This window comes from Chenopodium album, chromosome 15 (assembly GCF_948465745.1).
Source record: "Chenopodium album chromosome 15, dcCheAlbu1.1, whole genome shotgun sequence".
NCBI lineage: Eukaryota > Viridiplantae > Streptophyta > Magnoliopsida > Caryophyllales > Amaranthaceae > Chenopodium > Chenopodium album.
In genome coordinates, this window is record NC_137848.1 from 11964264 (window position 1) to 11981280 (window position 17017).

Genomic DNA, 17017 nt, shown 5'->3' on the forward strand with positions numbered 1-17017 from the left:
TCTTCTTCAAGATTTTCATATAAAATGCATTAGCCATTACTTGATCCTTCAATAATTGCATTCTGTACTAGACCAAGAAGACTTCATAGCTCCCACTAAACATCTTGTACATACAAGACCTTTTCTTTATTTTACGAGAACGTCAAACGATTTGATTAACTCACAAAATTAAGAACATTAACTCCCTGATGCTAACTTCAATCCATTATGGATCTTCTATGCATCCCTAGGATTATTGGATCTCCAAACTTTTGATTGTATCATATACAAATCTTCTTTCATGAACAATTTCAAGAAAGCGTTTTGATATCCATCTACCAAATCTCATAAGGTAGAAATCACTAAAATATCTTTAATAGATCTTTGCAACATGTAAAGGTTTCATCGTAATCATAGTCATACTATGAATTAGTTGAATCCTTTAACAAGTCTTTGCTTTAGTTAGAAAACATTTTTCTTTCTTGTCTGCTTTGCTTACAATGGGTTTCACCCAATTTAGGTAAATTATTCAAGTGTCATACACTTGCTTACAGACTTAGAATCTATTTTAGATTTCATGGTTTTTAAACCACTTGGAGTCATAACTTGTCAAATCATCTTTATTACTTGCATAATCATCATGTTCCAAAATAAATATTTTAGAACTCTTAGTCAATATGAAATCATATTTCTTTGACTAAGTTTTACATATGCTAGTCATCCTTGTGGGTTTTACGCAACAATTGAAACTCATACAACAACTTTGTTTAGTTTTCAATGAGAAACGACAATAGAGGATGTGCACTTGGAATGTACTACCTTCGACACATGGTTATTAATCCCATTACACATAATGAGACCACGCGTTGTCATTTGTAACATGAGGTGAATCATGCTCATATTGTTGCTGTTATTCGATAACTTCTCAAATTTCTTCGAGATTTTCGAAATCACTTTTCTTGAACTCTTTCAAGGCTCTCGAACTTTTCGAGATTCTTATACTCCCACTTGCCTTTTGAGGAGGCATATTTAGCATAGGGTGAACCAACCAAGGTTTTGAACCATGTTTGTTTGTTGCTTTTCTCGAACTCTTTTGAGATTTACACTACTCCCACTTGACCTTTTGGAACAATTTCCATAAGGGCACCTACTTGAGCAACAACCATTTTGTGCTAAGTATGGTTTGTGTAGTAGTACCCCGTGCTCTATATAGGAATCGAACGTGCATCAAACGGTTTAATACATGTTTTATTCCTTGCTTTGTAGAAGGACTTAATAAGAACTTTTCTTATCCATATCACATATGAAGTCTTTGCTACTTTTGACTTGACGTATGTAGTTTGTTTAGTTTTGTAGCTTTTCTTAAAAGTATATCCCTTGAACAATGGTTGGAAGATAGATAATTTACATCCATTATCAAATTATATCTCATATAGATTGATAACTTCCTACGTAAACACTTCACAAGGTTTTCTTTCGGAGTTTGTTGTAAAACGATTTTATAACTCTTGGATGTTTATCAATGTCTTGGCTTAAATTCTCATTATTACGATCATATCGCAATATTTTGAATGTGTTTCCAAGCACATGTCTCGACTTAAATTTTCACAATTACAATCATATTGTAGTGTAATCATTATCTTGTCAAGTTGGTACTGAACTTCATACTGAACATTTTGAACTTTTCAAAATTTTCACTTCCATGCTTCAACTAAGCATAAATAGTGATCGTATCACAAATGAAGTTTCATTGTCCGCCTCTAGCCTTTGAACCTTTGGTTTTCTTACATCGATATGTATTCGACCTCGAGTTCGCATCATCATTTATCTAAATGGTGACTTAATCATAATTTCAAATTAGAATGATAATTACATATATCAATGGATTCATAATCCAATGATATTGAAAGTCCATCCCTTTGGATCTTCCACATGCAATTTTCATTTTCATTCGAATTAATTGACATATTAGAGACAATTTATATATATAGAAATTGTTTAATTATGTCTATCATATAGAATTTTAAACCTATTCAGCAATTCAAAACACATTATGACTCAAAGAAGCATAGAATAACATTTATTCCACGTTTTGAATCTTCGATGTTTAGTCATTACTAATCATTGAATGGTGTTTTGATAATGGCAAGAATGAATAACATTTATTTAATTCTAGCCAATTATTAGTGGTGAAATACTAGTTTCTACTTGTAAAGTTGCAACTTTTGCTTCCAAACTTGTAGATTCTACTTGTGAAGTAGCAACATTTGCTTCTAAAGTTGTAGATTTATTCCTCCTTTAGCTAATTTCTTCCTTTAGTTCAACCAAATTGTGCAATGAATGATCTAAACAAGACATCATATGTCCAAGAAGTAGCAATATGCTAAATCAATTTCTATAGTATACTTCTTAAATTGGAACATTTCCATTCTTTACCTTCCAACTATATGAGGTAGTTTCTAATCAATTGGAATGGGTCCATTTAATTTGAAACATTTGTTGTTCATAACAACTTTTAGCATGTAAGTAGTTCTAGGTTTGAGAAGTAGCAACTTGTTTGCATTTCTTGGCCTATTACTTCTTAATGCGATCCTCATATATTCCTAAACCTTTCCCTTTGAGCCACTTAGAACATTTCTCTTAGGTTCAAAATGATACCTTGCTCAACTACTTTAAGCATTTTTCATGATTTTGCTAAGTCTATTCTATCATTATTTATATTTGAGTTTAATCAAGTATTAAACTCTATATAAAGTAGATGAAGAATACTGTCATTTGATCAACTTTTGATCATAGATATTTCCAATCACTTTCTTATATTCAATCATATTGAGGATAAGAGATTTTATTGGATTTTTATACTTGTCTTTGGAGGGGTTTGTACCTCTCATCTCATTATATCCCTTGAAACATTTTTCAAAATGAAGATGTGTTGATATTTTACTCAAACATTTTAAATAAAACCAACCTTAGACATGTAACATGAATTTCTAAAACTTGCCTTTTAGAACAATCTTAGCAAAATTGGAATATAGGTTTATGGATTATCTTTTAAACTCTTTTGAGAACGTTTCTCAACTTTATTTTCAATCGAGGAGATTATATATAATAATAAAATTAGAACGACATGTTACTAATAAGTAAACGCAAAATTCAATTATGTTTATTAAAATTAAAGTACCATAAGCGAATTAAATTGGTAACTTTAAAACATTTATTCAATATTAATTGATCCCTATTGAATAAAATGATTCCAAGATCCTTTATTTGTGCAATAATTAACCAGAGTGATTCCCTGCAATCAACCATTACATTTTCAAGGTGAGTAAACTCTTTACTAATTACAACTCTTGTAATTCTTGGTTGAATAATTAACCATCGCATGTTTAATTATTACTCTTAGCTTCAAGGTTCTAAACGATTTAGGTAACCTTGTTGAATATAACCAATTAAAAGTGTAGATATGCGGTTCTACCCCCACTTCCCCAAGATATATTATGATGCTCTGCTGAGTGCTGACCCATCACAAACGATCAAGGTTTTCATCGGGTTTCTAATTGGAAAAGCTGCATCAATATTACTGGGATCTAGATTTATTATGTTGTGATTAAATAGTGAACTCTAGCGCATCATCACAAAACATCAATAAAATCTAACATGCATAAAATACTGAATGCATAAATAAGACATAGCATGGCCCCTAATCCTAGGAAAACTAATAAAGTAAATGCTCCCACTTGAACTTTCATGGATTTCATCCATCTTGCTCCATTGGGCCTTCACTTCATTGGTTTTTTTGGATTAACTGCAACCTGTAATTCTACTCTATTCTATCTACTACTTAAATAAAATAAAATAAAATTACAAAATACTTTATCGGTACGTAGACCGTACTAAGATTACAAAAATACATCACGATGCGCAGATTGTATTTAGCAATCTACTGGGCCATACTAGTCATTATATAGCAATAAACAACATCATATATTATAAAATTGCCACATAATAAATCACTCATCATGATTTCCTAAACTATAACATCTGATGATCATAATGAAGGAAACATGGCATCTAAATATCTCATATTTTAATTAATGTAATTAGATAATATCATATATTATTCATGATCATCAATAAAATATCATATATTCTAAATTAGTCATGAGATAGAATCAAATCTTATTTTAATCTTAAAAGATAAATCATATTTATCCTCAAAGATTATCCTAACAAAGTTAGGAAATTCTATCCTAATTACTAGCCAATCACAATATTTTAAATCAATTATATCCAAAAATAATTATGGGATAATCACATTATTTAAATCAATTATTATCCTTTTGGAATATGCTCAGAATATCCTAACAAATCTTATCCATAATTAACCACTTTAATTTAGGATAATTACCAATTTAACAACTTAAATATGGATAATATCAAATATAACAACTTTTGAATATTTGATTTTATCCTAAAATAAAAGATTTTATCCAAATAAAACAAATTTTATCTTTTAAAATAAAAGATCATATTTTGAAAATATTTGAACTTATCCAAAATAAAACTGATTTTATCCCAAAATAATTCATAATTATCTTGAAATAAATTTTCAAAAACTGATTTTTTTTTTTTTTAAAATACCGCAACCACAAACGCCGGCCACCGTGGTTGGCTAGCCGAAGCTAGCCACGGTGGCTAGCTGCCGTGACAGCAGCCACTGCCGCAAAGGGCAGCAGCGTGGAGCTGCTTCGGCTGGGCTGCAGGCCACCGTGCGTGGCCAGCCGAGGCTAGCCACGGTGGCTGGCTGCTTTGCAGCAGCCACTGCCGCGCAAGGCAGCAGCAGCGCCAGCTCTGGCAGCCGCGGCAGCAGCCGTGCAACGGTTGCACGCTGCTGCCCACAACCACCATGGACCACCGCCCTCCCTCCCTTCCCTCTTGGACCGCCACCTGGTCGGCAGCCGCCGTGGCTGCGCCACCCAGCCGCGGTTGCCGGCCTTAAAAAAAATTTTTTTTTTTTGTGTTTTAATTTAATTAAAATAACATTTATCCTAATTAAATTAAATTAGTCCATAAGATTAAAATTAAATCACATTCAACTTTAAAATTAGGGTTCATCATAAAATTAATCCCAATTTAATTATAACTTTTAAAATTAAATCTATGATCATACATAAAACATTTTTATGCATAAATCAAACCAATTAAAATTATGAAACATAAAACAATTCGAATTAAATCAAAATCAAGCACAAAAATCATATTTTAGGGCTATAAATTTCGAAATTATTCGAATAATTAGGGTTAGGGGTTCGAAAATTCGAACATATTAGGGCATAAAATCGGTCCTTTCATGGCTATTTGAGTATAATTAAATCGCATTTAATCGATTCCAAAAGTTTAATCACATTAAATATAATAATCGAACCATAATTAATTTAATTTCTCCCTCTTAATTGAATTAAAATTGTGGATTATCAAAGAATTATTGGCAATATGCGTAAATGCAATAGGCTAACTGATACCACTGTAGGTGTTTATAGGTACTACGCAGCGGAAATAAACATGAATCATATTCATACAGTACCTAATCCAAGGATCTAATGCATAACACATAAAGCACAAATAATTGTACCTTTGGAGCGTGATTCCACGTGCGATCGAGCAAGAACAAAAGGAGATAAAGAACCCCAAGCGTGATTCCTCTACTTGGTCCACGGGCACAGATTAAGACCTCCACTAATGCTAGTTAGTCGCAATTGAAACCTTCAATTGACCTTCTATGGAGAAGAGCGACATGCTAACCAAGAACCACCACGATATCCACCACGAACCACCACCTAAGGGGCGGCCGTACAAACGTGAGGGGAGGAGAGAGATAGCCGTGAGTTAGAGAGAGGATTAGGGTTTTGGGATTGGTTGCCTTGATGTCAAAATTCACAGTGTGTGAATTATGACTACTTCTTACAAACCCTAGGCATGAATCTTATTTATAGATCTCATCTCTAAATAAGAGCCCATGTCATAAGCCCAAAACCTAATTCCAATCTAACTATGCTAGCCCAATCCAATTCATGATTAGTTAATTGCTCATGAGGCCCATTAATGGGCCTCTTACTTGCTTAACCCAATACCCTTGTTGTGTGACCAATATAGGATCCATTCTAAAGGGCTTTGGGCTATTTGACTAGCCCAAAGATCATCTCTCATAGTCTAGCAACAGAGGATGACGCCCCAATAGAATGAACTTATTATCTCCATAATAGTGATCCTTGATATATCTAGTAATTGCACTTATCGAAGACATAATTCCTTCATAAATTTCTGATTTTTTGTTCGAAATTGATTTGTATTTGTTATTGTTGTTGTTGTTGATTCAAAATAAACACACCCACAAACCCTAACCTCCATTATTGTTGATTTAAGAAATAGGCGGCGGCGACAACAATGGCACGAACAACCAATTGATGCCGATTTTCGAAGGAGAAGGCCAGGAGAACGAGAGCTGACAAAGAGAAGAAATGGAGAGATAAAGTGGGTTGGCGGTGAAAGGGGTGGTGGAGGAAGCTAAGGAGCGGCGGTGGAGTGACTGCGGTGGTGGGAAGCAGAGAGTTCGAGAGGAGAGAGATCGAGAATAGAGAGGAAAGAGGAGAGAGAGCGAAAGTTCGAGAGGAGAGAGGAGAGAGAGCGAGAATTCTAATTTTAGGGGATATTTGGGAAGAGGGCATCGATTAACCGGTGCCTTATTAAGCCTGTTTTATTTTTGTGGTCAAGGCTTGCATTTTTCCCACCTGTTTTTATAATCGGTGCGCATTTATCTTTTTCTATTAGTGTACCTTCCGGTTTAGTAGACATTAAACAGTCGCCCTCCAAGATAAGTACTCGGCATTGGAATTTGTGTACACTCATAAACCCGACTGGAATTCAGAATATTTGCCGAGAAATTCGAATGAAATTATCATAGAGAGAATATGATAGCTTTTCTAATTTTGTGATATGATTTGAAGAACCAAAGGCATGGATTTATAGGCAAAGAAAATCAAACAACTAGAAAATTAAGGTTGTAACTACAGCCATTAAGTGAGAAGATAACAACCAAAAAATCCCAATAGTTAAAACACAGTTCGCACATCTCATTCCCCAAGTCTCGAGATCCGAGCCCAATCTAGTCGACGCATGCATGTGTGTGGTATAAAACCCACCACCCACTTTCTCAACTAAATTACTAATTTCTCTTTTTGTTTTTAAATACTTGCTCTATTTCTATTGGGTACCAATGCTTATGCTATTATTTGATCAATAATATATTTAATTATTAATAAGTATAAATTATAACAATTGAAAATTAATAATCTGTTCATTGAGACGATTACAACAAACACCCACAAGACGAATTTTTTTTCTTCTTATATAGAGAGTATAAATCACAAACATTAGTCAAAGTAAAACAAATAAATAGTGCAAAAAGTAGATTTAGAGCAAGTATTTAAAAAAGAAACGAGTATTAAAATACTACCACAAAACAAGGGAGAAAACTCATTTTCTTTGACTTATCCTTACTTTTATTTTTCTCTCTTTTCTTTACTTTACATCAAAAACTTCCATCAACTTCGTTTAAAAAAAATAAAATAAAAAAAAATTGTTGGAGTACAGTTCGTACACTGCTCTTGACTACGGTAGGGGTGTCAATTCATATGATCGGATCAGGTCTGATATGGTTGGGTCGGATCGGGTCAATTTTTAAAATTAATTCATACTAAATTGTTATGTTCACGCAACTCCAAATCTAAATCGAATATTTTTCGGATCGGTTTCAAATTGGATCGGATCGGTTTGACACCTCTAATCTACAGTACTACAAAAACGAAACATTAAAATTAAAGCTCTACTAGAAGTCTAGAACTAGACTACTAGTTTTTTAAAATTTATTTATTATATTAATCTTTGCCAAACAATACGAGACTGATGGTCCACAATGGCAGCTAGTTAGCAGCCTTACGATTGTTTTTATTTATTTATTATAGAGTAATGACAAGGGAGTAAAAAAAAAAACTTTAAAAGTTTAAAGTCCTAGGTAAATCGCCTTACGAATTGAATTTTTTTTTTTTTTTTTTAAAAAAAAAAATATATAATTACGATTTGAATCATCCAGTTGATTTCATAAATAAATAAATAAATAAATAAAATTATCGAATTGATAGATTTTTAATAAGTATATCCTCAAAAAATAAATAAATAAATAAATAAATTAATTAATTAAGAGTATCTTTTTGTCAGAAATATTTTTAAATGCAACTTTAAACTTCCTGATTGAGTGTATTTTATAGTCATATCCAGGAAAATTCCCTTAAAGAAACTAATAAAAACAAATTTCAACAACTTTATCTCGGCTAATAAACAAAACTAACAATTTGCCTAACTTGTATTTTATTTTATTTATTTTTTTTTTTTTTTTGGCTACTTGTATTACTTTTCAGAGAAGACCTTGACTTAGCAGCATATACAATTCATTGCTCTTGTAGTCTTGTTATTCATAAATTAGTACACTTTCACATAATTTCTTAACCAAAAATAAGCACAAAAATGTTGAAAGCAGACTTTGGTTGGCGTCACCATACTTTGCTAACTATTTTTGCTACCATAGTTTTAGCAATATTGCCTCTAACAAACTCCCAAATAGCCCTTCCTGGTTGTCCTGAAAAATGCGGCGACGTTACCATCCCCTATCCTTTCGGTATAGGTGATAAGTGCCACTACGATCATCCCAAAGACGGCTTTTACTACGATATCACTTGCAACACAAGTAATATCCCGGTGGTTCCGACTTATGGTAGTATAGAGATAGAGAAGATCTCTCTAGATGGTGAATTTCGAGTACGTAACTACATTTCATATATTTGTTACGATAAAAAGGGTGTAGAAACCCGTAATTTTACATCTTGGATTAGTATAACAAGATTTACACTTTCAACAACCCGAAACATTGCCGGTGCCATTGGTTGCGATACATTGGCACTCTTCTCTGGTACACGGATGGAAAGTACCAACTTGTTTCAAACCGGGTGTGTGACAGTGTGCTCGAATCAAACAGATGTAAGCAATCAATGTTCCGGCATTGGTTGTTGCCTAGCATCTATTCCAAATGGGATAACCAACATAACGCTACAAGTTGGGAGTCTCTATAACCATAGGAATGTGCAAGACTTCAACCCTTGCAGTATTGCATTTGTGGTGGCTAAAGATTATGTAGAAGAGAAGGGAACACCCTTCTCTTTTGACTCTATACTAACACAAGATGCCGCGTATTTAGATACTTTAAGTACACCCATGGTATATAATTGGTCAATTGGAACAGAAGATTGCAAAACCGCGCTAGCTGCAAAGAATTGCCTATGCAAAGGAAATAGTACCTGCTTCGACGCCACTGCAGATCAATGGGGATACCACTGCAAGTGTAACCTCGGTTTCGAGGGTAACCCCTACCTTCATGATTGTCAAGGTAATCCAACTAATCACACTCTCACTTTTAGTAACTGATCGAGTATAAAAATCGATCAAGGGCTTCAACCAGCAGTTTAATAAGCTTTTGGTTGAGCCTGTGATCGATTTATATACTCTATCAGTAACACTCAATTTTGTTTGTATATTTATAGAAAATCATGTTGTTGTAGCTAATTCTTTGATGGGCTTATTACATCCAGATATCGATGAATGCGCGAATAATAGCTTGAATTCATGTGAAAAACAAGAGTATTGTGTTAATGTTCCTGGAAATTATACTTGCACATGTCCAAAGGGCTATTATGGCAAGGGTACAAAGGAGAATCCTTGTACTCTCATTGATACCAATTCAGCAAGCAGGAAGAAACTATTACTGGCAATTAGAATAATCATTGGTGAGTTAAATTTTCTAAGTCTTCTTTATTCACCTTTTTTTTTTTTTTTTTTTTTTCTTTACTACTATTAAAGTGTATAGCCAATTTGAACACCAATCAACAAAGTTGTTAACATTGACCATTTATTAATATCACGTTTTAGTTATGTTTTTAGTATAGTATATAAACCGATTTTATACTTCAACCAAAAACTTAATCTGATGGGCCGATGGTAGTAGCCCGGAATTGTTTATATACTCTATCAGTTTTATTTATTAACTAGATTAGGTCCCGTGCCATGAACGGTAACTTTCATTGTTTATTATTAGTTTAATTATTGCATAGTATTAATTAAAGATAATATTTTTGTTGAGTGTGTATAATTTAAATAATGAAATATAAATATCAATTAGTTAGGAAAATATTATTGCATAATATAAATATTCTCTAGGAACCTTTGGCCAAAAAAAAAAAAAAAGAATGGCAGGAAATTTTTAAAAAGAAGATGATACATGCATGTCATTCCTGGTGTCACCTTTAATATAATCTAATCTTTAAAATATATATATATATATATATATATATATATATATATATATATATATATATATATATATATATATATATATATATATATATATATATATATATATATATATATATATATATATAAAGGGAGTTTTTTCCCAAGTTTTTAGAGAGCCACATAGGATCTAATTTTTTTAGTGTGCCGTGTAGGATTATAAATTTTAGTAGTAGCCAATTAAATAAGAGATTATTAAAATATTTTATAATTAAATAATTCAAATGTCACATAAGCAAAATTGGCGAATGAGATTTTAAAATTTAAATTATAATTACATGATTCAAATGCCACGTAAGCAAAATTGGTGAATGTCATTTTTAAATTTAAATTAATTAAATATACAATATTATCTTTTTATATTAGGAATTTATCTAAATATATAACCAATTTTAGCACATTAATTAAAAAATTTTATTTTAAAAAATTCAAACAAACCGTGCATTGCACGTGCTTCATCTAGTATAATATAATATATAGTTATAGACTTATAGTTATAGATTTATGAGTTAAAGTCAATTTGATGCAATATAATGTGAATATTTTTTTTTTATATTTCGTACTATAAATTAAATCCATTTGATAATGTATTATAAAAAAAATCATTTTAAGCAAATAATGTTGATATTACTAAAAAGAATATTTAATTTCTATTATAATATAGAAATTAAATATATATAATTTTATTGTCTTAAATAAGTTGTCAATCAAAAAGATACTTCATCTGTTTCATAATGTTAGTCTCATATACTATTTTAGGCGTTTCAAAAAGATTTACTCATATTGAATATATTTCATATTTAATTTATTTTTTATTTCCTATTTCATACATATTTAATTCTATTTGGTTAAATTTATTAATTGTTGATTGATGACATAGCTCTATGTAAGAAAATTCCTCCCTTGAATTATGCAATTATGATTGATGCTTTCCAAAAAAAATTCAAAAAATTTAAATAAAGCAAACTAATTATGAACTGTTTTTATACTTTAATGTTATATTCCAAATATTTTTCTTTTCTTATTTTATGTGTTTGATTCTATATGGGACTATCATATAGAAACGGAGGGAGTATAAAAAGAAAAATCAAGTTAGAATATATTTATTTCAAGAAAGTGGTTTTTGGAGGGAAAAAACGACACCAGAAAGTGACATGTGTTATTCCGGGTGTCTATTTTAGTATATGTTATTGATCTCTTCGATTGACTTAAAAAGTGAAAGATAGACTTTAGTATATTTTAGTATTATTTGCTCAGGAAGATTAAAATGTACTCCGTACAAAGGTAATTTTAGACAAAACCAATATCTTTTCCATCTTTACAGTATTGGTCTCTACTTTCACTGTTGATGTTACACAACTTCCCTTTATAAAATTATAACTGGGTTGATGTTACGGAGTATATAGCCATAGCCCATAGACCCATTCAACCATAAAGAAACGGCCAGACAAGGGTGATGTTAATTATTCTTTGTTGATTTTTTTATTTGAAACCTGTTAATTTCATGTATTCCAAAACAATAATTGTACTGTATACATGAGTCTCTATATTGATAAAAGCATATCTTTTTATAATACTAAAGGGTTAATTCCTTTATTGTTAAGTAGATTAGTCTCTCCCGTTCAAAAAAAAAAAAAAAAAAAAAAAAAAAAAAGTAGATTAGTCTCATACGATGCACGATTTGATCAAATAAAATTTAAAATAAAACTATTTCAAAAACAAATAAAACATCAAATATTTTTTTTTTTTTTTTTTTTGAAAAAATTGACCTTAAAGATAAATTGAATGAATGAAAAGGGTACCTAAGGGAAAAAAAATCAAATCATATAATAACTAATATATAAAGCTAAACTTTTAGCCAGGTCACGAGTCAGTGACACTTGACCCTGTTCTTTTGAGCTTCTAGGCAGACCAGAGCATATTTCAGCAGAGCATGGCAGATTTCAGCAAAGCAGAGTAGATTGAAGCAGAGCAGAGCAGAGCCGAGCCGAGCAGATTTCATTATTATTATTATTATTATTATTATTATTATTATTATTGCTATTACTATTATTATTACTATTATTACTACTATTATTATTACTACTACTACTACTAGTATTATTAATATTATCGCATTATTATTAAATATTATTATTAAATATTAATTATTATTATTATTATAATTATTAAATATTATTTAATTATTATTTTATTATTACTATTAAAAATTAATAATTAGTATTACATTTAAATATTAGTTATTATCTTTAAATAATAATTTTTATTATAAAAAATCAATTATTATTATTAATAATATTCTTAATAATAAGTATTATTATTACTATTATTGTCATTATTTTTTTTTTGAGAAAATATTATTATCATTTATATTTTTACTATTATTATTATTATTATTAATAAATAGTTATTACTATTATAATTATTATTCTTAAAATTATAAATATTAAATATTAATTATTTATTATTATTATTCAATATTAATTATTATTATTTTAATTATTAAATATTAATTATTTATTATTTATTAATATTATTAAATATTAATTTTTTATAATATTATTATTATTAAATATTATTTATTTTTATTATTATTAAATATTAATTTTTGATAATATTATTATTATTAAATATTAATCATTTATTATTATTATTAAATATTAATTATTATTATATTAAATATGAATTATTTATTATTAATATTAAATATTAATTATTATTATAATAATTCAATATTTAGTATTATTTTTAAGCAGGGCAGAGCATAGCAAATCAGCTCTAAAGAGCGGGGCCTTGGCGTTCCAACTTTCCGCCAAGTGTCGCGCCACTTTGGATAGATTTAAATAAAATTTATAGGATAAAAAAAAATTAGTTTATAATTTTATTTTCAATAAAATTTGGATAGAATTTTAGGATAAAATTTTTAGTTTAGAGTTTTATTTTCGATAAAATACCAATTTTTCAGATGTACATATTGAATTATAATTTTATTCAAAAAAGAATTAGATTATAATTCTTAAAAATTATCATATAAATTTATTTTTACATCATAATATTTTTTGAAACGAAAGAAATAGTTCAAAGTATAATATCCAGTTATATATAAATACTAATTGGTTAAAATAATATACTTTACAATCTAATATGATTTTATTACTATGTAAACCTCTCAATCAGGGTCGGGTCATGAGTCATCTCGGATTGAGTCACTTCGGGTTACGGGACAAGAAATGTTCAACCCTTGCCCAAAGTTTTCGGTCCGGGTCAACCCAACAGGCTTTGAACATTTTTTTTATTTAATTTTTTTTTTGCAAAATTTTAAACTTTTTTTTTTATGTATTAACATGTTCACCAATATTATTATTATTACTCATACGTGCCTACTAAATAGCAAATCGTCACAAAAGCACATCAATTGCTAACTAATTTTGTATCAATGATATATTTTAAAATTTGACATTTATATTAAAAATTTATCTTAAAATTTAATAAACAACCCGGGTATCGCACGGGCACAAAAGAATATATCACTTTTCAGAATGTGATACTAATGATGATGTGGGAGATCAGAATTTTAATAAAATAAAATAAATTCACAAAATGAATTTTTTTAATGATAACATGACATGTGTTCAATCTTAAATAATAATGATTTTAGCGGTTGCTACTTTTGTATTAGTTATAGATTTGTTATTATACAGAGTACTTTTTAAAGTGGAAATAACAGTGGAACCTCATATCAGATCCTACAACTTTGTAAAACTAATAGCCTTTTTTTTTTTTTTTTTTAAATCTTATGGTTTAAAAATCATCACCAATTGCGAGTTGCCGTTAAATTAGTTGACAAAACAAACGAGCTTACCAAGGTCAATTTATGTTTTTTCATAGCTTAATATATATGATGCTTTCCTACAGAAAAGAGGGATTAATTAATTACCAACTAGGAACATAAAACAAAATTTCAAGTTGTATACATTAATCAACTCTTGGCCTTAATCATTGTTTACATTGTTTAGGTGTTGCTGGTGGCTTTATTTTTTCTTTGCTGGTTATCTTTTGGTTTCATTGGCAACATGGAAACAAGAAGATTCAAAAACTAAGGGAGAAATGCTTTCTCCAAAATGGCGGTCATATTCTACAACAAAAGCTTTCAGGACGAGATGTGTCAATTGGCAATACAGTGAACATGTTCACGGATGAAGAACTAAAGAAGGCAACTGATAATTACAGTGAAAATAACATCATTGGTCGCGGAGGTTTTGGCATGGTTTTCAAGGGTATACTACCTAACAATCAAGTAGTCGCCATCAAAAGGTCCATCAAGGTAGATTCCACCCAAGTTGAGCAATTTATAAATGAGGTCGTTGCCTTGTCGCAAATCAATAATAAGAATGTGGTAAAGCTCTTAGGTTGTTGCTTGGAGACGGAGGTACCATTGCTTGTTTATGAATTTATAAGTAATGGTACATTGCATGATCATTTGCATGATGAAGGAAAAATGTATTCTTTTACTTGGGATGTTCGCTTAAGAATTGCAGCAGAAGTTGCTGAGGTCTTGGCTTATTTGCATACTACAATTTCTATACCGATAATTCATAGGGATATTAAGTCTGCAAACATACTCTTGGATGATAAGTGCATAGCAAAAGTTGCTGATTTTGGAGCATCAAAGCTTGCACCGGCAGATCAAGAGCAGTTAGGAACTATGGTTCAAGGAACATGTGGTTATCTTGATCCAGAGTACATGCAAACTGGTGAGCTTACTGATAAGAGCGATGTTTATAGCTTTGGTGTTGTTCTTGTCGAGCTACTAACTAGAGAGAAGGCGATATCTTATGCTAAGCCTGAAAATGAGAGAAGCCTTGCTGTATGCTTTCTAAGGAAATTTAAGGAAGATCGTTTGTTTGAGATTTTTGATGAAAAAATTGTAAGTGATGGTGCAATCGAGCAACTTAAGGAAGTTGCTAATCTTGCAAGGAGGTGCCTGAAACTTAAAGGAGAGGATCGTCCAACAATGAAGGAGGTTGCAAGAGAACTAGAAAGGATTAGATATATGACTACTCATCCATGGTTGCCAAACAATAATAGTGTGCTACTCCAAGAGGAGAGTGAATATCTGCTTGGTGAGGTGCATGATTTCAACAATGGCTATGGAAACGACGACATAAACTACTCATCAAGCAGCCAAAGTAGAGTTGTGCAGTTAGTGCCTTTGGATGATGGGAGATGATTACTATGCTTGTTGGAGTTTAGATTTAATATCATATTGACTTTTAAATATGCTGTATACATACTTCAAGCTTGTAATATTTTCATTAAAACACAATTATAACAAAAACTCTCATTTTCTCTTTCTTACTCATCTCTACGCTTAAGCTCTCTTCTCTTTTTCTTCCTCCTTAAATTACACTCTCAAATTTAACATGGTATTAGAATTTAGAACGGAATGATTCCTAACATCTGTATGATTGCATCAAATTAAACATGTATAATTATAATTATATTTACAAAGTGGATCCAATTATTAGATAAAAAAAAGGGAAAATTATATCATGTAACCTTAGGGTTTGTTTGACATTGTTTTTTGTTTTCAGTTTTATGTTTTTTTAAAACAAAAAACCAAAAACATGAAACAAGAAAAAAGTGTTTCCACTTTTCTGTTGTCAATTTTCAAAATTATAATGATTTTAATAAGTTTGTCAAATTTTTATTTCATTATATGACATATACCATATGAGTTTGTAAAACAAAAAACCAAAAAACAAAAAACTACAGCAATGTCAAACGAACCCTTAGCTTGTTGTTTTATGCAATTTTCTTGTGTAACCTAACTTTAGTATTATTTCCTGAGATAATCTTAAAAAATAAACTTGCAAAACATTATTAAACTAGATAGAAAAGCTAACACCATAAAAGTTACTCCCTCTGATCCGTCTCATAATACAATGCCTTTTGGGGTTTTTACGTGGGTTAAAAAATTTGTAAATTCCTTAAGACTAATGAGTAGAAGTACATATGTGTATGTGAGGTTAGAGAGAGATAGAGTGAAAGAAAAAGAATTTGGGAGTTTCTCAAACTTTCATTAAAGCCCCCTAAAAATAAAATCCTAAATTAGTAAAACAATATCCACAACAACTCCTTAAAAATATAATTCATCAAGATCTCAAAATAGTCTCATCATCTCAAAATGAAATATTCATAAGATTAAGAAATACTCGATCATTTGCTTATAACTTTATACTTCAATTACTGAATTCGACACAGTGGCGGTTCCAGGAATTTTTCGTTATGGGTTCAGAGTCTAGAAACATATATAATAAAATAAAGTAGCAAAATTCAAAATACAAGTTAAAACTAATAATTCGGATGTAACAGAAAAATTAAATTTTGTAATACCATTGAGCTGGAGTTTTCATATTTTAGTTTTTGAAGAAAGAAAGTCAATAAAAAGCAAGTGAAAAAGTACAAAAAAAAAAAGTGTGTGGGGGTATCGAACCCGTGAACAATGTTATTTTTTTTTTTTTGACAATGGCAGAAACAAAGGAAAGAAAAATAAACAACTAAAAAACATCAAAAACAGCCG

At 30.2% G+C, this 17017-nt stretch overlaps 1 protein-coding gene and 1 pseudogene across 1 annotated transcript; one reads left to right on the forward strand and one right to left on the reverse strand.

Moving 5' to 3' along the window:
* Positions 1-17017, reverse strand: part of LOC145580817 (wall-associated receptor kinase 1-like) — a 77929-nt pseudogene that overhangs the window by 53490 nt on the left and 7422 nt on the right.
* On the forward strand, positions 8539-15796 carry LOC145581916 (wall-associated receptor kinase 2-like). Its single transcript, XM_081638953.1, has 3 exons — positions 8539-9475; positions 9678-9872; positions 14451-15796. The coding sequence occupies exons 1-3, from the start codon at positions 8560-8562 to the stop codon at positions 15662-15664; spliced, it is 2325 nt and encodes a 774-aa protein (XP_081495079.1). The 5' UTR covers positions 8539-8559; the 3' UTR covers positions 15665-15796.

Excerpts from the sequence above, each read along its gene's own strand:
- LOC145581916 (XM_081638953.1), top strand. The coding sequence starts at position 8,560 with ATGTTGAAAGCAGACTTTGGTTGGCGTCACCATACTTTGCTAACTATT. Across the intron at positions 9,476-9,677 it reads CTACCTTCATGATTGTCAAG|ATATCGATGAATGCGCGAAT; the intron begins GTAATCCAACTA and ends TATTACATCCAG. Across the intron at positions 9,873-14,450 it reads GGCAATTAGAATAATCATTG|GTGTTGCTGGTGGCTTTATT; the intron begins GTGAGTTAAATT and ends TACATTGTTTAG.